The 22,810-nt window shown below is 40.4% G+C and overlaps 1 protein-coding gene across 2 annotated transcripts in view; it reads right to left on the reverse strand.

The window, feature by feature from the left end:
- Nucleotides 1–6,114: 6,114 nt before the first annotated feature.
- The window catches only part of LOC139598994 (mothers against decapentaplegic homolog 2-like), an 81,458-nt gene continuing 64,762 nt past the window's right edge, over nucleotides 6,115–22,810 (reverse strand). For both annotated transcript variants that reach the window (XM_071445925.1, XM_071445924.1), the window contains 6 exons: nucleotides 21,229–21,303; nucleotides 19,495–19,548; nucleotides 16,567–16,779; nucleotides 14,316–14,453; nucleotides 14,012–14,156; nucleotides 6,115–8,000 (listed from right to left, as the gene is read on the reverse strand). In XM_071445925.1, coding sequence (XP_071302026.1) covers nucleotides 7,877–8,000; nucleotides 14,012–14,156; nucleotides 14,316–14,453; nucleotides 16,567–16,779; nucleotides 19,495–19,548; nucleotides 21,229–21,303 — 749 coding nt within the window. In that variant the 3' untranslated portion in view covers nucleotides 6,115–7,876. The remainder of the gene's footprint in view (nucleotides 8,001–14,011; nucleotides 14,157–14,315; nucleotides 14,454–16,566; nucleotides 16,780–19,494; nucleotides 19,549–21,228; nucleotides 21,304–22,810) is intronic.

The following is a 22,810-nucleotide window of genomic DNA, read 5'->3' on the forward strand; positions in this document are numbered from 1 at the left end:
CCTGTTGTTGTGCACATGTGGAATGTGTTAAGGAGATTTGTTTACCAAAGGGTGGTTTCTTATTTAGCCAATGGTGATGGTGTTTGGATTGGTGGACCAATTAGGTCCAGGTGTAGTGTAACTGTCTATAAAAGCAATGGGTTTCTTAATAATGATAATATATAATAAAGAGATTGATCAGCCTTCTGTGAATCATGGAGTCAATGCTAATTATTACCTGGTCAGGGACGCCCTGCGGTGACAAGTGGGCAAGATTCTGGGAGGGGACATAACCAGGTCAGCTGACCCAAATTAACCAAAGGGATATTCTATACCATATGATGTCAGCTCAGATATAAAAGCTAAGGTAGGGAGGAGGAATGAGGGGGGCATTTATTTGTTTATTTATTTATTTGTTTGTGATTCTACAATGTTTGCCTTCCAGAGCAACTGTTGCATGTGTTGAAGCCCTGCTCCCTGGGAAGAGGCTAAACAGTGGCTCGCTGACGGGAAGTAGAAATTAACTTTTCCCTTTGCTGATGTGCATGCAAACTTTTGCTTGTTTATTTCTTTGCTTTCGTAAACTGCCTTATCTAAACCTCTTAGCTGTTTTCCATCTTATTCTCCCTCCCCTGTCCCACTGGGAAAGGGAGTGATAGAGCAGCTTAGTGGGCACTTGGCCAAGGTCAAACCACTACATCCTCCTCTTCTGTCTGAGTACTTGCCCACTGGAAACTGGAGCAGCATTTATCCTTGAAGGATTTCTTGCAGTGCTTGTTCTTACTCTCAGCTCACATCCCCATGCTGTTAGGGCAGAGGTGGGTTTTCCATTCCACTTCTTCATGTCCTCTCCGTGGCCATGTAGGTAAGACCACAAGTGACCTTGTGGTGTGTACCCTTTCTCTTGAGCAGGGGGCACTTTCTCCCAATAGCAGAAACTCTTTGTACTAGTAGGGCATGGAACACTTCTTTAAATTGCTGGTAGTCCTCTTTAAATTGATGGAGGTCCTTGGACAGTCTTTACACAGACAAGACACAAGCCCATATAGGGTAAGAGATACTTTTTTCATATTGCCGGAGTTTGTTAACCAAATTACCCACTCTTTGTTCTCTTTCTTTCATTGACATCAATGCTAATGAGTAGATGCATGACAATGGTACTCTCCATAGGAATTTCTGCTGCACAATTTGAGTACACTTGACCATATCTGGATTTATAGGGGATTGCTCATTATTTGAATCTTTAAAGAGTACCTCCAGCACAGCTAATTCTCTCAGATGCTGGATACCTTGTTCCATGGTGTTCCACCTGTCTTGGTGCACTACTAGATCATCCTTGAAAAGCTGTCTTTCCCTCAAGCTATATAGGAGCTGCCTTCAGAGGCTGAGTTTCTATTCTTTTCACAATCTCCTGGTCAATGCCCACATCCTGGGACAGGGATCCCAGTTGCTTGGCTTCACTGCCATCTAGTTTCATACTGTGGGCCATGACATCCCAGCATCAGAGCAACCAGGTTACTGTGGGCTCAGCTAACTGGCAGTTGAAATCTTTTTGCATACCTTGCAGCTTACCCAGGAATAGGGATTGTATTATTATCTCTGGCCCTGCCTCTTCCTCCTGCTGTGAGGGCCCTACTTCTTCATCCCTAAAAGAACTGATTTTGTCTTGGCTTTCTTCTTCTGTACAGGGGCAACTGCTACCAGCATAGGTTGTACCTCTGGTTCAGCTGCAGTTTGAGTGGCCATAGTGCCTGTTGGTCTGCTTTCCTCCTCCTCCTCCTCCCCCTGAGGGTGCTGTCTAGTAATGGGCAGTGTCCAATAAATAGTAGCCAGGGTCTAGCACCTTGCATAACTTTGCACCTCTCTAGAACTGCCACAGTATTTTTCTTTCCAATATACTGCCACTATCAGGGTCCTGTAGTTGTTCAGGGGTGAACTTCCAAACCATTAGAGCAGAATAGTCCTTCAAAAGCTGGCTGATTTTCTTCCACCTTCCATGCCATTCATGATTATCCACCTTCAGGGCAGATCTCTGAAAGACCCTCCTAAAAATCTCTTGTAACTAAACATGATATGGTCACCCTCTTTAAGGGTGGAATGTGGTGGTTTGACAGGAAATGTGTTTTTTGGGATGCTGTGGTTGGGCCAATGGATGTTCAGATTTTAATATTGGCATCTAATATGGCCATTAGGACATGGATCCGCCTCTGAGAACATGGGGTTAAAAGCAGAGCTCTCCCCTGGGAGGCTCTCTTGGGTTCCGGTGAGGAAAGAGTTCAGATCTCTCCCCCGTCCAGCTGCTGCTGCTGGGCGGGGGAGGGGAGCCATGCGGCCGGGTGAGGTAGGCCGAGGCTTGGACCGAGAGGGGAGGTGAAGAGGCCCCCGAGGATGGAAGGGTGGGAGAAGTACCAGGAGGCATCGGGCAGCCCCCCCCGAGAGAGAGAGAGTACAGCCTGTGCTTGAGACTATGCTACCTTGAAACTTGATAACATGTGCTGGCAGCACGGCTGAGAAGGAGAAGCAGAGGCGGGGGGAGGATGCAGCGAGAAGGTGTCCAGCCGCTGTGGGAGTTCCTGAGAAGGCAGAGTCCAAGTTTTTAACCCTTTTTGGACAATGAAAACTTTACAGAACATTGACCTTTCCTAGAAGAGAGATAGAGTGGAAGATGAGGAAGGAAATGTGCAAGTGTGAGAGAGGTCTGGGCGAGTGAGAAATAGTGGAAGAATAGAGAAGAATCCTAGTGGGAAGAGATGATGGAGTGGCTTTTGCTGGACTCTTTTTGTACAGCCATGGACAGAACCATGTTCCTTGTGATACAGAGACTGCATCTAGGGGGAGGCAATGCCTCAGAACCAAGAGGGTTCAGTGTTGGTACCCCTCGGCCCCAGGGGGTGAAAAAATATGGGGGGGACAGGTGTCCCAAAGGTGAGACTGCGCTCTTTTTTGGAACGGGACAAAGCATCCTTAAAAAGACAACCCTAGAAGCAGCTCTGGTCCGTGTTCAGTGGTGAGAGCACTGGACATGAAAGGAAGAGGTCACGACGGCAGATGTACTCCGGGTGGTGCCACGAGTGACACAGAAACACACGAGGCTTCAGCTGTGTTTCCAGGGGAAGCCCATGGTACAAGAAGGACTCCTCTCCTCTTGATGAACTGAGGATTGATTGTCTAAAAGGTGGTGCTGGACCAAGAGTTGGTGATTTGGGGAATAGATGTATTGTATTGGAATTTGGTGGGGGGGGAGGCGGAAATGTATTTGTAAGGTTTTCATTTTTCCTGTGTGTGTTCCTTTTTATATATAGTTGTAGTGTAGTTAATAAAGTTTTGTTTTCTTTATTTCTAAGTGGAAGCCTGCTTTGCTTATTCCTGGTCACATCTCACAGCAGAAACCAGGGAGAGGGTATCCTCATGGGGGCACTGGCATTGTGCCAGTGTCAAACCATGACAGGACCTCACTGAGGTGACCTGGCAAACATAGCAACAAGAACATGCTTTCCTTAACACCCAAAAGGAATTCAAAATTCTCAAAACCTGTTGTAACAGGCCTGAAGGAGGAAAAGGGGATGAAAAGCTGTCCTCCCCTGTCCCCCCCACAGGCTGGGTATGATTATTAAAGGACTCCTAGTAGTCGCATGCAAGGTAAAGGCAGAAGGGAAGCACTGAAGACACATCTCAAATGACCCTCATTGCCTTTGATGTTCTGTCATAAACCAGTATCACACAGTACATCAACAAAACACTCCTGATCCCTCTCCTTGTTCTGAAAATCATAATGAAGAGCACATGTTGCATATACAGGAATATATACAGGGTTAGGTGCCACAACCACGTGAACAGACCAAGCAACATTGTGACCAGTGGTTCTGAACCTAATACAACAAATGCTTAGATCAAATTTGGTTCCAACCCACTCTGGTAAGATCTGTTGTTATCTCAATCCTTTGAGCCCCAAGTTGGGCACCAAATAAGGCTGTCATGGTTTAGGAATGATATTCCCCAATTTAGTGTTCCCACTGAAACCATGCACTGCTCGCTCACTCCTGCCTTTCCCCTGGGGCAGGTTGGAGAGGAGAACTGGAAGCACAAAAGGTAAAGATCACGGGTTGAGATAAGAACAATTTACTGGAAACAACAGTGAAATAAGGAAACAAACAGTAATAGCAACAATATTAATAACGAAAGTGTATGAGGTAGGTGAACAATTCACACAGGATTTGTTCACCACACAGAGCCTGGCAATACTCACCCACCCACCACACTCGATGACCCCAAAAGGACCCCTTCCCCTGTTCCCAGAAAATGACATGAGGTTGTAAAGAATAACCTCTGTGTGCTAGCCATGCCCCCTCCTGGCTACTGCAAAAATTAACCCTGTCCTGGCCAGAACCAGGACAGGCAGATATTCCTACTTACTTTATGCATTTAAATCAGGCACCTCAGCCAACAGCCTAGGTTCTCTACCAGAGAGCAATTCAGAGCCCCAAATTCAGACTTTACCTCTCTGTTCTGATTATACGGGTAGTCTAAAATTAAACTATTTATGCTGCTTATCTGCAATCAGTCTCAAGGAGGTTAAGTTCTGATTAAGCACAATGTCCTGAATAAGAGCAGGAAAACACCACAGCTCTCACTGCTCTAGAATTATATAACAGCACCTGAAAGCCAAAGTACTCTGCAAGATGCTAAAGTAACAGCGGAGAATTCATGTTGCAGAGAGCTTACCACCTAGATAGAAAACATGCACTAAAGTAAGGGGGAAATACACAGAGAAAATGTTCTACTATCAGTTCTCACAATTTAAAACCACAAGAATCCAGGCATTTGACATTGTTCTCAAAGCCTCAGCCCTGAAACAACATCAAAATGAAATCAGGTTTTTCTTTGGAGGGAAAAGGGTACTTAAATGTTAGCTCAGCGTACCCAACTTGCCAAAAGGCAACTCAAAATTAATTTTTAGGCCTGGTTTTTACATCAACTATCTGATTTTTGATTACTTGGCTTTGGCAATACTATGAAAATCAAGCTCAGACAGGGCTAGTGACAAGAGAGAGATCAGAACCCAGGGTTACAGAATCAAAGTCCAAACTTAAGGTATGAATTACATGCATAGTTTTTCCAGCTTGACAATACAGATAAGCAGATGGCTACCCATTCTTTAAGCATCTCCATTTGAGTACTTCTGGCTTGGTAACTATTTTATTTTACAAAACAGCCTCACTGAAAAAAAATTTCACTTTTCATATGTACTTTGGATATCAGTACTTTGGCAGAAGAGGGATGAAATCGCATTCCTTACGTACCACAGGCATTCTGCATTAAGATGCTTGAGCAGGTACTGGTCAGAATTTGAAGAGCAGAACAGCAGTGGGATAAGTCAGAAAGGCACTGGATTAAGAAACAGGAGTAGGTAAAGTTACTCAAGAACTGACAAAAGAATTTAAATGAAATACAGGCAATCAAATGTTTCAAATGCAGATAAATTCCCTTGTGCCACTAAGCTGTGGCTGAAACAGCAATCGCAGGAGACAATATCTTAGTGGTACTAACAGAAGTTAAAAAAAACTACCTACATAGACTGAGATGGCCTTGCATGCAGGCAGCACCACAGGTCCACAGATAATGTCTGCGGTGTCCTTGTCTACTTGGAAGTGCCCACCAAAAAAAGGGTGGGTACGGTCGAGGTTATTAATTACAATATTCAAGGCAAAGCAAGTAATTTTGCTGTAACTGAAAGAACACATACAGAAATCCACAGTAAGGGGACTACAGAATTAGGCCATCCAACTGATTCAAGTTGCAAACTGCTCATAAATGCAATGGGAGTCTTTCACCCAGACAAGTCGTGCTTATCTGTTTCACAGGTGAAAGTAATCATCTGAGCTAGTAGGATGCAATTTGATTGTGGTAGGAAAAAGCAACTGCTTTAATAAATTTGATCGAGAGTAGAAATCTGTACCGCTAAACACACATAGATCCAGAACCTGCACAACAGCTGTATGAGAAGTGATTTTAACATCTAAACTATACCTTTCCAGCCACAACATGCAGGACAGTTGTGCCATTTATTTGGGTGGGTTAGAATGACTCCTAACCTTCAACAGAAAATATAGACAGCAATTAATAAAAACCCAACCATCATGGGAATTAAAAGTTTTATTAGTGTATTCACGTTAGGCAAATGCAACACACATGAAGCTTATTTCTTAGGTTCACAAGTTCTACCAATACATTAGTCTAGTGGTAAAACTAGCATAAATTGGTAACTTCTTTGCCAATTTTTGAAAGGTGTCCGTCCCACTTTTTCAAGGCTTGATTTTTGGTATTGCTTCTATGCCCTAGTCATTTTGGCATAAAAATATCCATCACTATTGTCAATTCAGTTAAAAGATTAAAAGCTGTAACATTGGCCCCATTTTTGTTCTAAAAGCTATCACTAGCTGTACTTACAAAGTACAGTACTAGTGTAATGGATGAAACAATGGGAAAGAGACAAAGACAATCCCGCTACTGCCACAATAACAAAAGAATGACAGACAGCTAGATCACAAAGCTCGTTAGTAAGATATATATTTTTCAAGTCAGAATAACCCTTCTATATAGCTTCCCAACCCATCCCCAACCCAGACTTATTTGTAGAATATATTTCAGAATATTTTTATTATGGTGCAGCTGTAGTGTCCAAGGGTTCACAATAACATGCACTCACAAAGAACCTAGAAGTCCTCCTTTGCTGGTCATACCTCAGCAACCACTATCCTAGAGGTTTTGCAAAAGCAACTACTTTTAATAACAAGACCCATTAGGACATAATGAATGTGTATGATCTGGTATACAAGTAAGCTATACAAAGCCACACAGATCAGAAATTTAAAATCTGTTACTGAAATATATTAAGAAGATGCATCTATTTAAAACATATATGAAAGAGTAGTTTACCTTGGGAAAGAGTTTTTCAAGGTATTTAGCTCTAAAAACTAAAACCCACAATTTTTAGTGACATCTGTTCAATGAAAAATACAGATGTAAGGGGTAAGCCAATAACCTTGTGTACTTAATCCAGTATCCAATGCTACGATAAATTCTCATTCCATGAGAAAAAAACCACTGACTTCAATGATTCAAGATAAACAAAAACGTCTGAAATTACACCATTGCCAGCAATAATGCTGGCACCAGATTCATCAACTCAGATGGGTAGGGAAAAGTAGATTCTCAGTGTGATAGATACTTGGAATTTATAATATGAATTGATTTAAGCCCCATTAAGTATATAGTGTCTTAAAATTTCACAGATGAATCTCAAGACATTTCTTTACTTTCCAATTGAGGGATTTTCTTTTTCTTTAAGAAGGCAGCAAAAAGTTGAGCTTTTTATATTTAGGACAATTCAAAAATCTGCTTATTTAAAAAAGTAAAAAGAATAAGGGAGTAGAGTCTTGGAATTTTATAAGAGATTTACCCAAATCAAAAAAACCCAAGCAACTATTTATGGGAACTAAAATGTAGAACAGCAGAATACTGCGATATTTGAGATCATGATGCATTACCTGTACATATACTTAGTTATTCATGTTATTGATAAACCATTAGGACACTCAATTATATACCCAATAAAAACACCATTAAGAGTCTTGAGAACAGTCCCATTTTCTTTCTGAAGAAGGCATTTCTATACACTAAATTTTCATCTAGTAGCAGAGCATAGGAAACAGAATCCACAAGGTGCTTTAATTGCTGAGACCTCAAGTGCTGTTTTTCTTTCTTTTTCTTTTTAAAAAACCTTTTTAGATAGTAAACAGTTCATGGGGACCACACACAAATACTATGACAGACGAGGTGTTATATTGTCTGTTGATTAGCCTTGATATTTAGCCCACTGGTAACAGAGGAAGGAGTTTTACGACATGCTGGAGCAGCGTACTGAAGGGGAGCCCATCTGAGTCAATACTTTGTCCAACCATTGTAGAGGTCCATTCAGATGAAGTTCAATCCAGCAAGGAGTGCTTGTTACTGTTTGCCGCCTAGAAAATAAATAATAGGGAAGTCAGAAAGCAGCTTTAGCTACCATAAGGTTCTCCATAATATGATCAAATCTGTTTCCATCTATATCTCATACACAGAAAGATAAAAATCCACAACCATTACCATAACTGTTACTAAACTTGTTTCAGACAGTCTTTGAAGGAAAAATACCAACAAAAACTCCAAAACACTCCACGTCTGTAAGACACATCAATAATTAGATGCTTGTCCATAATACATTGAGAATATTCTGCTCTGGAGAATAAGAGCTTCAGCATTTGCTTCAAGTACCACACCAAGAGCTTTACATCTAAAAATAAATTCTAAACTGAAGATTGTCCAACCAATGTGGTGTTCACATCACAGATAGCTGTGTGCAGCTGCATCACAACCTTCAAAGAGTCTGCATGCATAACTGGGTTTGAATTTTGTAGACAATTACTGAGGAATACAAACTAGAAACCCTTGACTCTGCACTATTAGCATGGTCAAACAGCCGAATGCTATGATGATCATAAGGTCTGGCTTTTTTGGAGCAAATGACAAGATAAATGTATAAGGAAACTGCTAGATGTCAGAAACACTGTCAAAACACAGTGTGTGGTTATACTGTGCTAACTGATGCTATCTCAAAGGAACAGTAAACTTTTATCTCCAATTTTCTGTAATCTTACATTTCTACATGTGTTTTGCACTGCAACATCCTCACAAAAACAACCAAAGTAAAAATTGTGTTTCCATTGTCTTCAATATAAACTTACCTATAATTTTTCACAATAGAAGGCCTTAATTAAAAACCCTCTCACAAGTCTCAGTAAAATTGAAGGGCTGACAATCAAAAAAGTTTCATTCACTCACCCATATATTGTTGTTTCAGAGACCTGTTGTTCAAAAATTTTCCTTTTCATCTCCAAAGTAAAAAAAAATCAGTATCAGACATACTGTGCCTGAAAAATTTTGTTATTTCACTATACCTGCTCCAGGCATGGGAATTTTCCCAAACTTGACTGCCAAGACTACTGTTGCTAAAACAGTTTTTCCTAGTAATTTTAGCTATCCCAAAGTCAAAGCAAGATTAAGATTCAAAGGCAGCAGAGTAGTCAGACACAAACCCAGCCCCTTCATTTTTACTGTTGGCACTGCAACCCTTCGCTTTAAGGAAATCTATTTATATAAACAGAGGAACTGAAAAGGCAGAAAAATTAAGCTAGAGAGAAGATGAATTTCCAAAGTTGTCGGTGATTTCACATTTTCTAGGAAAAGAAAGCAGCTGGGGTCTGTGCACTCTCAGCACTCTAAAAAACATTGTTTATCTTAGCCCCAAATGTCTAAGCTAAAATAAAGTGATCCAATAGAACAACTTAAATCACAGGAAACAGAATTCCATTTAGTCTCGAATCCTTTCCCAAAGAGGGAAGTTCATTATTCCAATGCTGTTAACTCCCCTACAATGTGTTCCACAACACACTTCTTCAGAATTTTATAACTGGTTCTGTTCAACAACCCTAGCTTTGCACTACACTGGCAGAAGTTGACAAAATAGCAACAGTTGCTTTGCAGCTGTCTCAAAGCTAAAATTCAGCCTCTTCTACCCACAGATTTCCAGCTCACATATCACTGTTTGCTGTAATTATATCTCTACTGAACTCTCTTCAGAAGATGATCCTAGACCTGAATAGTTCTTGTGATAACGTGAACACTTGACTGCTGATCTGAACTTCTACCACCATCCTCAATTTTAGCCAACATGTGTTGAGCAAAAAGCTATAAACTATTTTGTCTACCAAGCTTATAAGCTTGGTAAATAAACAAAATGTACCACTTTGCCATACCTGTGCATTTACACACATAGCATAAAATATAAGTAATGCTCTGGCTTTGCCCAGGCCTGTTGTATAAAAAACCTTTTTGACATAATGATGAAGCACAGAAATTTGAACAAGAATGATGGATTTTAAAGTGCCTCCTGGTCTATTTTGTGTTTTGGTTTGAAAGACAGGTGTCTGCTAAGGAAGGCAGGAGCTTCCCTTGGAATGGAGAGTGTAAACCCCCTCCCTCCGAATTATTATAATTTTGAAATTAAGGGGCTCTCAGGAAAAGATATGAGGATAGGGATAACAGTTCTTTACTGGTATGTAAAACAAGGTGTAATAGATTATATGTATAAATTCGTGCTGAGGCTACAGTAATCTCGCCTGATGAAAATCCTAGCATACACCAAAGGAGGGTTCCAGGAAATTCCCTCTGATGGGATTACAGCAATATGCATCAAAATCCTAGCCTGAATATTCGTCTCCAGAAATGTTGATTCCAGAGGATTATTCGTCTGACCAAATCCCAGCAATATGCATTCGATATGCATCATCGATAAGATAAATATGTGTCTCCTAGAATGTATATTGCAGGAGATTTTCCTCTAACAAGGTGAATTATTTACCAGTTTCAGGAAACTCTCAGCAAGAGCGGCAGCAAGAAAGGAAACACTACATAAATATGCTAAAAGGATAAGATCAACGATAAAAAAGCAAGAAACCCTCCCCGGCCACCCTCAGAGCTTGGAAATATATAAAAAAGACTTTGTGAGAGCTGTCTCTTCGTGATGCACAGTGGAGAGGAGTCATAGTAGCCCCCCCCCCCCCCCCCCCCCGTCTCACCCAATGCTGTTAGCCTACTTCAGCACTGATCTGATCTTTGCTTGTGGCCTTTTTGCAATTGTATTTTAATTATGGAACAAATTCTCCTCATTAATCAAATTGGCTAATTCATTTATAACAAAGGCAAACAAAAGAACAATAACTATGGCATTAACAACAAACAGAACCAGGGATCCAGAAACAGCCTTCTCAGCTGCTGGCACTTTCCCCTTTGGTGCAGTTACTGTCACAGCTGGCAGGAATGAGCAAAAATTCCGGGGTGGTGGACGAGATGTATCAGAAGGTCAGCGGTGATAGCTGGAACTCCAGGATGGTGCTGGCTACAGTGTGGAGAAACCCAGAGCAGTACCAAAGAAACAGCAGGGGTGGGGCAGCGACAGCCTGGTGCTGAGAAGAGCAGGGAGAGATGAAGTTCAGGATTTCCCAGGGCATAAGAGCATATGGTGATAGGTCCCTCACTCAGGACTGAGCTCCAGCAGTGCCGGTGAATTCTCCCCGCAGTAAGCAACAGCCTGGCTGTCCTCCTCTGATGCCAAAGAGCAAGAGAGAGAATCCCCAACTCCCCAGCCCTCATTATTTACCTGCCTCTATTCTCTTGGTATCTCTGTGGTCCAGTCCCGCCTCCTCCCCCCACCCCTGAGAAAACTTCCAAAAACCAGAGGCGTTCCATTCCCGACATCTCAAGCACCCAGTCATCAGTATTTCTTAGCAACTCAATGGGAAAAAAATCCACAAGTAACAAGGAAAGAAAAGGAAAGAAAAGGAAAGAAAAGGAAAGGAAAGAAAAGGAAAGAAAAGGAAAACCCAACCCCCAATATTTTGACAATTCAGACTACATTCATTTAAATTCAAGGTTGTGTTTGCAGGAGTATTGGAATTAAATACCAATATAGCTGGATGGAACGTGCCTGGGCTCGTCTGGCCCTTGCTGCTTGACCAGAGGTGGCAGCTGTGGTGGTTTCACCTCAGAGACACCTTTGGCTAGCTGGATGCTGCAGCTGGCTGCTTGGGACAAGTCCAGGCATGCAGGAGCTCAGGTTTACCTCTGGTGGAAAAGTTTTAGGCGAGGTGAAGGAAAAGGAGTCGTGTTCTGCTGGAGGGTTTCGATCCAGAGCTTTATTCCAGGCACACAGGCCTCTGAATCCAGCAACAGCTCCAACAGAACAAAAAAAACGCGTGGTTGCTGTGTCTTTTAACGCCAGGGAGAGGGGGAGGGAAGGGGTAGGGATCCCACCAACCAGGTAAGGGGGGGGGGGGGAACGTCTCAGGGGACAAATGACACCTGGATGGCCCAATGTCCCCAGGGCTGAGAGGCATCTTTTGAACTTCGCCAATCACACCACTCCCTTTCTGGAATGCCAAGATTGACAGACAGCACTCAGCAAGGGGAAGGGAGGGGTTATTGGCACACCTGGGGAAAGAACCCGGATGGACAGGCTATTACATCACACTGCAACACAGGAGCAGCCTCGTCTTGCTTTAATCACAACTGCAGCATAACTTACAGGTTTTGTGCATCAATACTTTATTAGCATAATTTTAAATAGAGATGCAAAGAAATTAGTTCAGCATTATGCCAGTAATCAGTTTCTGTGGTGTTCTAGCAGTGTTTGCACTGCAGTTTTTTTAATCCTATGATCTCTCAACAGACTGATAACAACCAACATTCTCCCTCCTTAGAAACAAATTTACCGAAGGGCTCCTCACTGTTTTAACTCAGCACTTACACTCCATTCACTTCAAGTTGTTTCCATATAATCTGACTGATAAAGCCCCTTCTGTTCTGATTTGAATATTGTATTTAAGTATGTGTAAATGTACACATACTTCTTTTGAGACAAATCTGAGAGGAATGATGGATTTGTCTTTACAAACGAACTGTGGGTCTGCTGGTAGATAAAACTAGCACTGAGAGATAAAAGAAACAATGGGAAGGATTCCACTGACTGATGAATGGAGAAAGATATTTACCTTTACAAACAAACTGTAGGTTTGCTGATAAATGAAATTAGATATTGAAAGATGAAAGAAACAATGGGGAAAAACCCTAAATTCCATAAGAATTAAAAATTTTAAAAGGAGGGTTATACATTAGAGGGAAATCTTGAGTATCAGGCATTTCGGGAAGTCTGTACCTCTCAAGTACCTCAGCCAATGGGGAAAGACAGAAGGGTAATGCAGCCGGGATATTAGGATAAAAAGGAGGCTGCGTCCTCTAAAAATTTGAGAGATCCCAGGGGAACACCCCATGGCCTCTCCCTTTATTCGAATAAAGTAAAAGGACTCCTCTGTCTCCTTTTTGGACATAAACCTCTGATGTTTGTGGATTAATTTTCCTGACAAATGCAATAGTTCTTTAAACTTGAGCTACATTATTTTTTGCGTATCTCTTATTAACAAAGAGGTACCAATTTATTCCATTACTCAATTTTCTCATTTCATCTAATTAGACTTCTACAAAATTGGCTTAATTTATCTGAGAAGCCTCCCCCCACATAATGATGCTGCTATTTACATGTGTATATTTCAAGAGCAGATAAAAGAAACAAACTCTCAAGATTCACAGTGGAACCAACACACCATTATTGAACTTCAGAAATTATATGGATTTTAAAAAAGTCATTATGTATTACAATAGGGTATTGATACGTCAGACTTCATTCTTTCAGGGGACAATTTCTAGAGAGGTTTAAGGAATTTGTTTAAATAAAGAATATAATTGGAATCTATTCAAAAAGCAGATACACGGCTATTTTTTCCACTCAAAAAATTTTTTAGCTGTTTTACTACATAAACACAGTCATCTTACTCCCACAAAGTTTTTTCCATTACAAGTTCCAAAATATTTGTCAACCCTTAAATGCATGTTCTCCAGCTGTTTCTTTCTGCAGAATGCACTCCAAATGACTTCAGTTCTTTCTGTAAGATACTATCAATTGCATCCCTCACCACAACCTAATGAACTCATTATACTCCACACAGAACAGGACAGAGACCAAAATTACTGTACATCTAACAAACAGCAAATAATCTCTCCGCACAAACTGTGAAACTTCTAGATATTGTCAGTGATTTTACCATAATAAGCAAGCAAGCAGAACCAAGTGAGGAAACAACTTTGACAACATTCCTTGCTCAACAGCTGACTATAATACTAAAATCAATTTCTGGTCTTTATAACTTAAAAACTCAATAGCTGAGGAGGGAGAAAAAGGAAAATATGGTGTTCAACTTGCAGACAGCATGTCTACAGTAGCACTAAGAAGCCTGTAGGTACAGCTTTCAAACCAGACAGAAATAGTGGATTAACGAAAGAAGAAAAATTAACTTTAAAATGAAAACCGAAAGTTTTTTACCTGTATTCAGCTCCCCATCCTTTAACAAAACTCATTCTTATGGTACACATTCTAGTAAGCTGATAAACTGCTTCAAAACCTTGATTCACAGATTGAGCCAGAAGAGCAGCAAATTCTTGGTTATTAAAGATTTTTAGGTTGCATCCTATAAAGAAAAAAGTCCAAAGAGTACAATCAATCAGTGAATATTTGTGTTTGCTACACAGAAACCCAAAACTATGAAGAAACTATGAAAAGGAAATCAAATGTCCAATGAATACATTCACTGAATATTTTTACACAATACCTTTGGCAAGCTACTAACCTGGTGGAATTTTGCACACAGTTGCAGGATGCCAGCCATATCTTTGATTACAGTTGGGGCTCTGAACAAAAATTGCACTATCACTTAAGCACTCAGCAAAAACTTCTCCACCAATGTAATAGAGACGTACTCCCCTTCCTGTAGCAAAATTCAAAAGAACTCTAGTTATGATATGGCCCAAGAAGATTAACAAACAAGAGAGGATTTTGTTTCAGAGAAGGCCACAGTTTTTCTTCATAACAGAAACAGAAATCAATAATCTACAGGACAACACTGCTGGGCTGACAGCTGTAGCGGGAGCAGAACACAATTAACTTGCATTTTTCCTCCCACAAACTCAAAATAGTTGAAGGAGAAGCAGAATAATTTTTGGTCAAGAGTGAGATAGAATTTTCTAGCCATGTAATGGCTTATAACCCAATCAAAATTAGAAAGCAGTGTTGATTACAAATAATTTTTTAGTTAAAGAAATACCAGAATCAAAAATATTAGGTTCAACAGAGTTAAAACTTGTGCTAGTATTAAAGTTTTGTATATGAAGGAGCACAGGCCACTATGGCAAAAAAGGAAAACACAGTGTACCACTTCAACACTCTTTGCTTACATGCACCCATACAATTTCACAACCCACTGCATACCCCTTTCTCTGTAGTACTTGAGCAAAATCAACATGAATTCATTCAGCCCTATTACAAAAAAACCCCTAAGAAATATTATAGTTCACTTTTAAATTGTGGTTTTGTTCTCTCTCTCAGAGTGGAAAAAACTTGCATGGCTTATTTCTAGCAGAAGATAAGTAATGTACAATTGAGCTCTCAAAGAAAGCTATTTATAATTACCAGGTTCTTTAAAGGCCATAGTTCCTATTTCCCCTTTTCTTTAAAACAATTTTTCAAACAAAATGTGAATTGGTCTATTAAAAACAGTAAGAGTTCCTTACATTTTTGCTTTTCCTCATCACTGATCATTTTGATTAGTTAGCACAGGTATAGCCTGGGCTTCTGCACATCTAAATTTTTATTAGACAAGCATTTAGAATTGGCATAGAGGCAATCAGAAGGTTCTATTAAAGAAGTTGAAATTTTTACTAAAAATCAAACCAAAAAACCTAATGAATACTGCTAAATAAAAGAATCCAGAAAAAAAAAGGCTAGTTTATTGAAGAACCTAAAGCAAAGACACTGCATTGTTGGGATGTTGGGGGACACAAGACAGATGATGGACTTTGGACCTTATTAGCATGAGATTTGATAAACAAAATACCTTGGCAAAAGCAAATGGAACTTTGAAAATTAGATCTAGATTGCAAGAAGATTAAATCAGGCAGGTTTACCAGAAAAAGAAAATCTCATTAAACTCTGCAAGCAAGAGATGTTGTAATATGCATAAGTTTGTGAATGTGATTTTAACCTAATCATTGTACTTCACATTACTAGTCTCCCTAAAATAGTATATAAGTGTTTGTATCCCACAATAAATCAGATTCTGATCACTGAACCAGTCTTCCCCGTCTCTCTTCATCAACGAAACATTGTAGAAAACAATATTCTTTACTAACCATTACAAAGAAAATCTTAATAATGTCAAAACAGCATGTTATCTTAACTGCAGCTTTTCCCATTTCAGAAAAGCATTCAAGTACTACCAATGTTCATGCTGCATTTTATAAATTAGAATAAACTAAGCAACATGCTAATATTTTGCAATTAAAGCTTAATTTCAATTATAAGCAACTCTGAATATAAATGCTACCTAGGGCAGAGCAGTCCAATGAAGAGCCTGAAAGCCAAATATCTGCCCCTTGGGATACTTTGGTGCGTCATCTCTTTCCAGAAGGCAGAGAACAGCAACATGAGCAACAGAAATCCCCTACAGTTGAGTGGCTTCCTTCTGTGCTGCTTGCATTCTGACAGTTGTGTGACTGCTGCTGCCATCAGCTTAGTGACTACTGATTGAGGAAAGGGAGATCCTTTCAGCTGTAGCCATCACTACATCTCTTCCCAATTGCAACAGGCTGCAGTAACAGAAGCAGCTATATTTCTCCTCAATTTCAGAAGCAGAGACCTCTCTATTTTTCCACTTCTGTCCTTAGCAAGAGAGATCAAGCTCCTCTTTGCAAGCCCCAAGGGAGAAGTTCTATGGCTGGCTGCACAAGGGGGAAAGGAACCCAAAACACAGATCTGCCCATCCTACCTGGATCATTCCAGATAATTTAACGTCTAAAATGAAATTAAAGATCAGAGATCTTTACCTATGTGTCGCCTTGTCATTTCCACTGTAGCATTTCTGTTTACGTTGGAAAGCAAACCTAGACAAAATCGTTCTGAATTTGATGGATCTGTAAAGCCATCTACAGTCAGAGAAGGCTGGGATGCATGGAAGGTTTCTCCCACTCTCTGATTCAATTCATAATATGCTATTGAACACCAAAACGCAGGCTCCGAGTAAGTAACTGGTTGCAAGTCTATATAAAAAAAAAAAATTAAAACAAGCTTAATACAGAATTCGAGGTTGAAAAGAAATCTATCTGCCCTGCTATTTGTCTCTCCCAGAAACAACAGCTGTTAGTCTCTACAAATTATATTTTACTTGCTGTCATTTTTACCTACTCCAGTAAACATAATGGAATTTAGATTTTCACACAAAGGAAGAAGGAGGGGAAGAGAGGGTGTGCGGATTCTTACAGGGGTGATCTAATCTGACCACAGCCCATTTAGTTCAGTACTTGCATTTTGCTTGGCAAAAAACTAATGCTGCTGTGAGTGCCAGATGTTGAGACATTTCTGTTGCTTTTCTATAACTTACAAACATTTTGGCAATGTTAAAGAAAAGATTAAACTATCAAACACTGAATCACACAAAGGGAAAAATATTAATATGAAAATTATATTTTCTTATATTACACTAGATCTTATACCATCTCTATCTAAAAGCAGTTCCAAGGTCCTTTTACTCTCCCCTATGAGAGCTCAATATCTTCCCTGTGCATCTTCAACATTTCCTGAGCTGCTTCCCCTTTTTACCTAATGTGGTGGTTTGACAGGAAATGTGTTTTTTGGGATGCTGTGTTTTTGGCCAATGGATATTCAGACTTTAATATTGGCATTTAACCTGGCCATTGGGACATGGACACTCCTCTGAGAACACGGGGTTAAAAGCAGAGCTCTCCCCTGGGAGGGCCTCTTGGGTTTCCGGCGGGAAAGAGTTCGGGTCTCTCCCCCGGCCCAGCTGCTGGCTGGGCAGGGGGAGGGGAAAAGCCATGTGGCCGAGAGAGGTAGGCCTGAGCCCCGGGGTGGAAGGGTGGAAGAGAGAGAGAGAGAGAGAGACACCGGGAGCCATCGGGCAGCCCCCCCTGAGAGACACAGAGAGAGAGAGAAAGAGCCGCTGCCTGAGACTGTGACCTTGAAGCTTGATAAACATGGGCCTGTGCTGGCAGCACGGCTGGGACGGAGAAGAGGGGGGGGGTTCAGCCGGCCGCTTGTAGGAGCTTTTAACCCCTTTTTGGAGAATGAGAACTTTACAGAACATTGACCTTTCCTAGAAGATAGAGTGGAAGATGAGGAAGAAAATGGGCCAGTGTGAGAGAGGTCTGGGCAAGCAAGAGATAGTAGAAGAGTAGAGAAGAATCCTAGTGGGAAGAGATGATGGAGTAGCTTTTGCTGGACTCTTTTTGTATAGCCATGGACAGAACCAAGAGGGTTCAGTGTTAATGCCCCTCGGCCCCAGGGGGTGAAAAAATATGGGGGGGACAGGTGTCCCAAAGGAGAGATTGTGGGGACAGGTGTCCCAAAAGAGAGATGGACAGACCCATGTTCCTTGTGATACAGAGACTGCATTCTAGGGGGAGGCAACGGCCTCAGAACCAAGAGGGTTCAGTGTTGATGCCCCTCGGCCCCAGGGGGTGAAAAATATGGGGGGGACAGGTGTCCCAAAGGAGAGATTGTGGGGACAGGTGTCCCAAAAGAGAGATGGACAGACCCAAGTTTCTTATGACACAGAGACTGCATTCTAGGGGGAGGCAATGGCCTCAGAGCCAAGAGGGTTCAGTGTTGATGCCCCTCGGCCCCAGGGGGTGAAAAAATATGGGGGGGACAGGTGTCCCAAAGGAGAGATTGTGGGGACAGGTGTCCCAAAGGAGAGACTGTGCCTTTTTTGGATCGGGACAGAGCATCCTTAAAAGACAACCCTAGAAGCAGTTCTGGTCCGTGTTCAGTGGTGAGAGCACTGGACATGAAAAGGAAGAAGTCACGACGGCAGATGTACTCCGGGCGGTGCCACGAGTGACACAGAAACACACGAGGCTTCGACTGTGTTTCCAGGGGAAGCCCATGGTACAAGAAGGACTCCTCTCCTCTTGATGAACTGAGGATTGATTGTCTAAAGGGTGGTGCTGGACCGAGAGTTGGTGATTTGAGGATCAAATGTATTGTGTTGAAATTTGGTGGGGGGAGGAGGAAATGCATTTGTGAGGTTTTCATTTTCCCTGTGTGTGTGTTTCATTTTATCTGTAGTTGTAGAGTAGTTAATAAAGTTCTGGTTCTTTTTTTCCCTAAGTAGGAGCCTGCTTTGCTTATTCCTGGTCACATCTCACAGCAGAAACCAGGGAGAAGGTATCTTCATGGGGGCACTGGCCTTGTGCCAGTGTTAAACCATGACACCTACCCTCATTACTTACTAAGCATTCTGAACAGCATTTTTCTGTCATCATTCCTTAAACAAACCCAGGGGAATCTGATCTTCCTGAGGCATTTATACAAATACACAGCAATGGCACCTCATCAAAGCAGGTGGACAACTAATGTGGGAGCAATGATTGTGTTGCGGTTACAGGTGAAACAGTACACGAGAAGAGTAGCAGAACATATATACAAGGGAGTCAGCAAGTCTGGGCAGCACTATGGATTGGCTAACGTCCTTTAAACTATTTTCTAAACACTAGTCCTGTACACACAACCATATTATTCTTTCTCTTTGCTAGGAACTCAACAGTTACAGAAATAGAGTAGTAGTTAAGAAGTTATTTACCCAGCCCTATTATGTTTATCATCAGGAAGCCAACCCAATAGTCTCCTCCTAATACAGTTCTTAATTTTTTTAAGTACGTTTTCAGTTTTAATGTAATATATACATAAAGAAGAGTCATCACACAGAGAAACAATTACAAGAATTTCCAGCTTACCCAGGCTATGATTAACTGGAGAAAGACTACTAGGAGACAGCTCTGCTGGAGATCCTGTTGAAGCAATACAGATTGTTTGAGAGCAAATGACTCTCATTATTTCAGATAAGTAGGAATAACCATTATCTAGATATAGTTTTACATTGAAATTCTTCAGAATAAGAAACCTCAGAAATACTAACACCACTTTTCCAGCATATCACACACTTATTGTGAATTAAGACTGAATTTAATTTTCCAGACTCATGGGACCCTACCCCACCTCATAAACCTAATTAACATCTTAGTGTTGTATTTGGCAGAACTTTCACTTCATGCACAATCTGTGAACATAACTTTATTTATGTGCTTGTCACAGAATCATAGAATGGTTTGGATTGGAAGGGTCCTTCAAGATCATCTAGTTCCAATCCCCCTGCCATGGGCAGAGACACCTTCCACTAGACCAGGTTACCTAAAGCCCCATCCAACCTGGCCTTGAACACTTCCAGGGATGGGGCAGACACAGCTTCTCTGGACAACCTGTGCCAGTACCTCACCATCTTCACAGGAAAGAATTTCTTCCCAATATCCCATCTAATTCTACTCTCTATCAGTCTGAAGCCATTCCCCCTTGTCCTATCACTCCATGCCCTTGTCCAAAGTCCCTCTCCAGCTCTCCTGTAGCCCCTTTGGGTACTGGAAGGTGCCCTAAGGTCTCCCTGGAGACTTCTCTTCTCCAGGCTGGACAACCCCAACTCTCTCAGTCTGTCTTCATAAGAGAGGTGCTTCAGCCCAGTAAGAAGGTAGTGACTTCTCAAATTCAGTGGAAAAAAAGCTAAGAAAAAGTGGACGAGACAAGCAAGATATTGCCTCTATTCTGAAAGGAGAGGGTTTATCTCTAGAAGAACAACTTGGATTTCCTCATTTGAGATTATTCTTTCCTGGAAGGAGGAAGGAAAAAGTTTAGAAAAACATGAACTCTCCAACACAATTTGTGCACTTGTAGACAAAATACAAAGAGGCTTTGCACAGAATCATTCCTACAATGATTGCTGATATCAGGCTTTTTAAATTAAGGTAGCCATTATCACATAGTGGGAAAATATTGCAGTTCTTTTGGAAACTGGTGCAGTTGATTCCAACTAACTGAAAAAGATTGCTAACATTAGCTAACCAAATACATTCAAGTCTGCCAGCAGATAGCAGGATGTTCTTATCCAGCACATTAACTGTTCTTTGACAAAGTCTAAAGCCAACCACATTATCTAGAAACTCTTTCATACAAAGGCACATATGCTTAATTTTTCTACTACTCTTTCCATAGACCCTTCCATACAAGAATTGATTTGAAACATGGCAGAAGTGATAAGGTGCCAGAGGTAAGAGACAGGTTCTCAAAATTCAGAATTTGTAACTTGTTTAGGCCAACAGACACATTGCTTCAACGAACCTGTTTCCAGAAGGTAAAATTGGAGATGGTTAAAACAAATCAGCTATTAAAATCTGATGATGACTTAATTAGATCTGTATGTTTTTATTACAAAACAAATGTAATGTACTTAATATGGCACAGAATGTTTTAAAAGCATTCCCCTAACAAAATATTAATTTGTTCACTAAAGACTGAAAGTGATATTTTAAACAGAAAACACCAGGTTGTACAGAGGAAAACTGCCATCATCTTTTAGCCTGAATTCATGTTGCTGTGCAGAGGGATCACAGCTAGTGATCCCAAGTTTTGAAAGTAGTTACCTGTATCCATGCTTTGGTTTAACTGCTGGTCATTTGTTTCTCCATCTTCACTGATATATCCTGGAGGTGGTGTTTCTGTCAAAAAAAAAACCCCAACAAAACACCTAATGGTTCAATGACTGAGGAAATTTGTACAATTTAGCATTTTGAGTTTTTGTTCTCAAGTCCTCATGAGCTTTATTCAATACCTAAATACTTTATTAGAATGTCATTTTGCCATCCCTTTCTCCTTCCAGTCGGTCTTCAAACACATTACTTGCCTTAATTGTCTATGCAAAATGTATAATCTCTTTTATGCCAGTCAACTGTTCAAATGTGTTACTACTTGTCTTTTCCATTTAAGACAAGATACTTTCACTAGAATAAGTAACAGTTTTGTAATTGTGATCAACAGCTTTCACATTTAGTAGAATTACAAATAAAAAACCCCCACATCTGGTGACTTGCACAAAAAAAATCACGTGAGCTGTCTTAATGTACTATAACCATCAGGTCAGATACCCTCCCATGCCTTATAGATTTGAAGGTTACTTTTCAGTTCAATTCCCAAATCCATTTTCCTTCATTATCTAAAAATTTCACTCAATAATAACTATATTATTTAACTAGTTATACTGCACAAGCTCTATTATCATTATTACTTCCAAGCTCTATTAAAACAATCATCTATTCTTTTAACTAGCTTTCTTTAAAGATGGAGTTTCAGTAACCAAAGCAAACTCAGAAACAAGTTTGAAGCATTCTGATACTAGAAACTTTGCCTAATTCAACAGAAATATCTTCAAAACCCAGAAGAGTATGCATGTTCCTTTTCTCCATTCAAAAGGTACTTTGTAATCCAGATAAGTTAACCAACTACCTTTCAGGAAATAATTTTCTTTGAACTGGGCAAATATCTTTTCCTATATGGAGTTGGACTTCAATGATCCTTGTGGGTCCCTTCCAACTCAGGATATTCTATGATTCTATATATTAAAGGCAAAACCTGGATTGCTTTAGTGAAAGTGTTTGAAGATAACTATGTCTACGATCACCTTAGAATTGTCTCTGAGACATCTGAGGGATTAAGTACATTTAATTACATTACTATCAAACAGCAGAAATTAAGAGCTTTTTGCCCAAGAATTAAAATCAAATTATATCAAATATCATGTCTGAGATTTACAGCAATATATTAAGGTCAGAAGGAAGTCAGAGACAGGAAATTAGATAAAGTCAGTTGATTAAAAAAAATTAACCAAAAGAATTATCCTTGGTTCACTCTGTAAAACTAGTGAGCTAAATATAGATGTGACAAAATTCAAACGAGAATTTAAAAGGATGATTAAAGGAAATCTTCACTATCAAGAATTATGATAACAAAAATCATACTAATTTTGAACATTTTTATTGAATTCATTGTGATAAAGTGGACTCCACCCTTCTCCAAATCGTTCATTATAGTTAAGGCCACAGCCATGGTAAAAGGTCAATTACCATTTCCAATCCAACCCACACTTCCTGTTTCCAGTTGCTAATCTAGAGTCTTTGGCATAGATTATTTTCCATAACTAATCTCTGTCTGAATAGAGATTTCCTCCAT

Source organism: Agelaius tricolor, unplaced genomic scaffold (genome assembly GCF_023055355.1).
Source record: "Agelaius tricolor isolate 1412-34295 unplaced genomic scaffold, bAgeTri1.0.p SCAF_21, whole genome shotgun sequence".
Taxonomy (NCBI): domain Eukaryota; kingdom Metazoa; phylum Chordata; class Aves; order Passeriformes; family Icteridae; genus Agelaius; species Agelaius tricolor.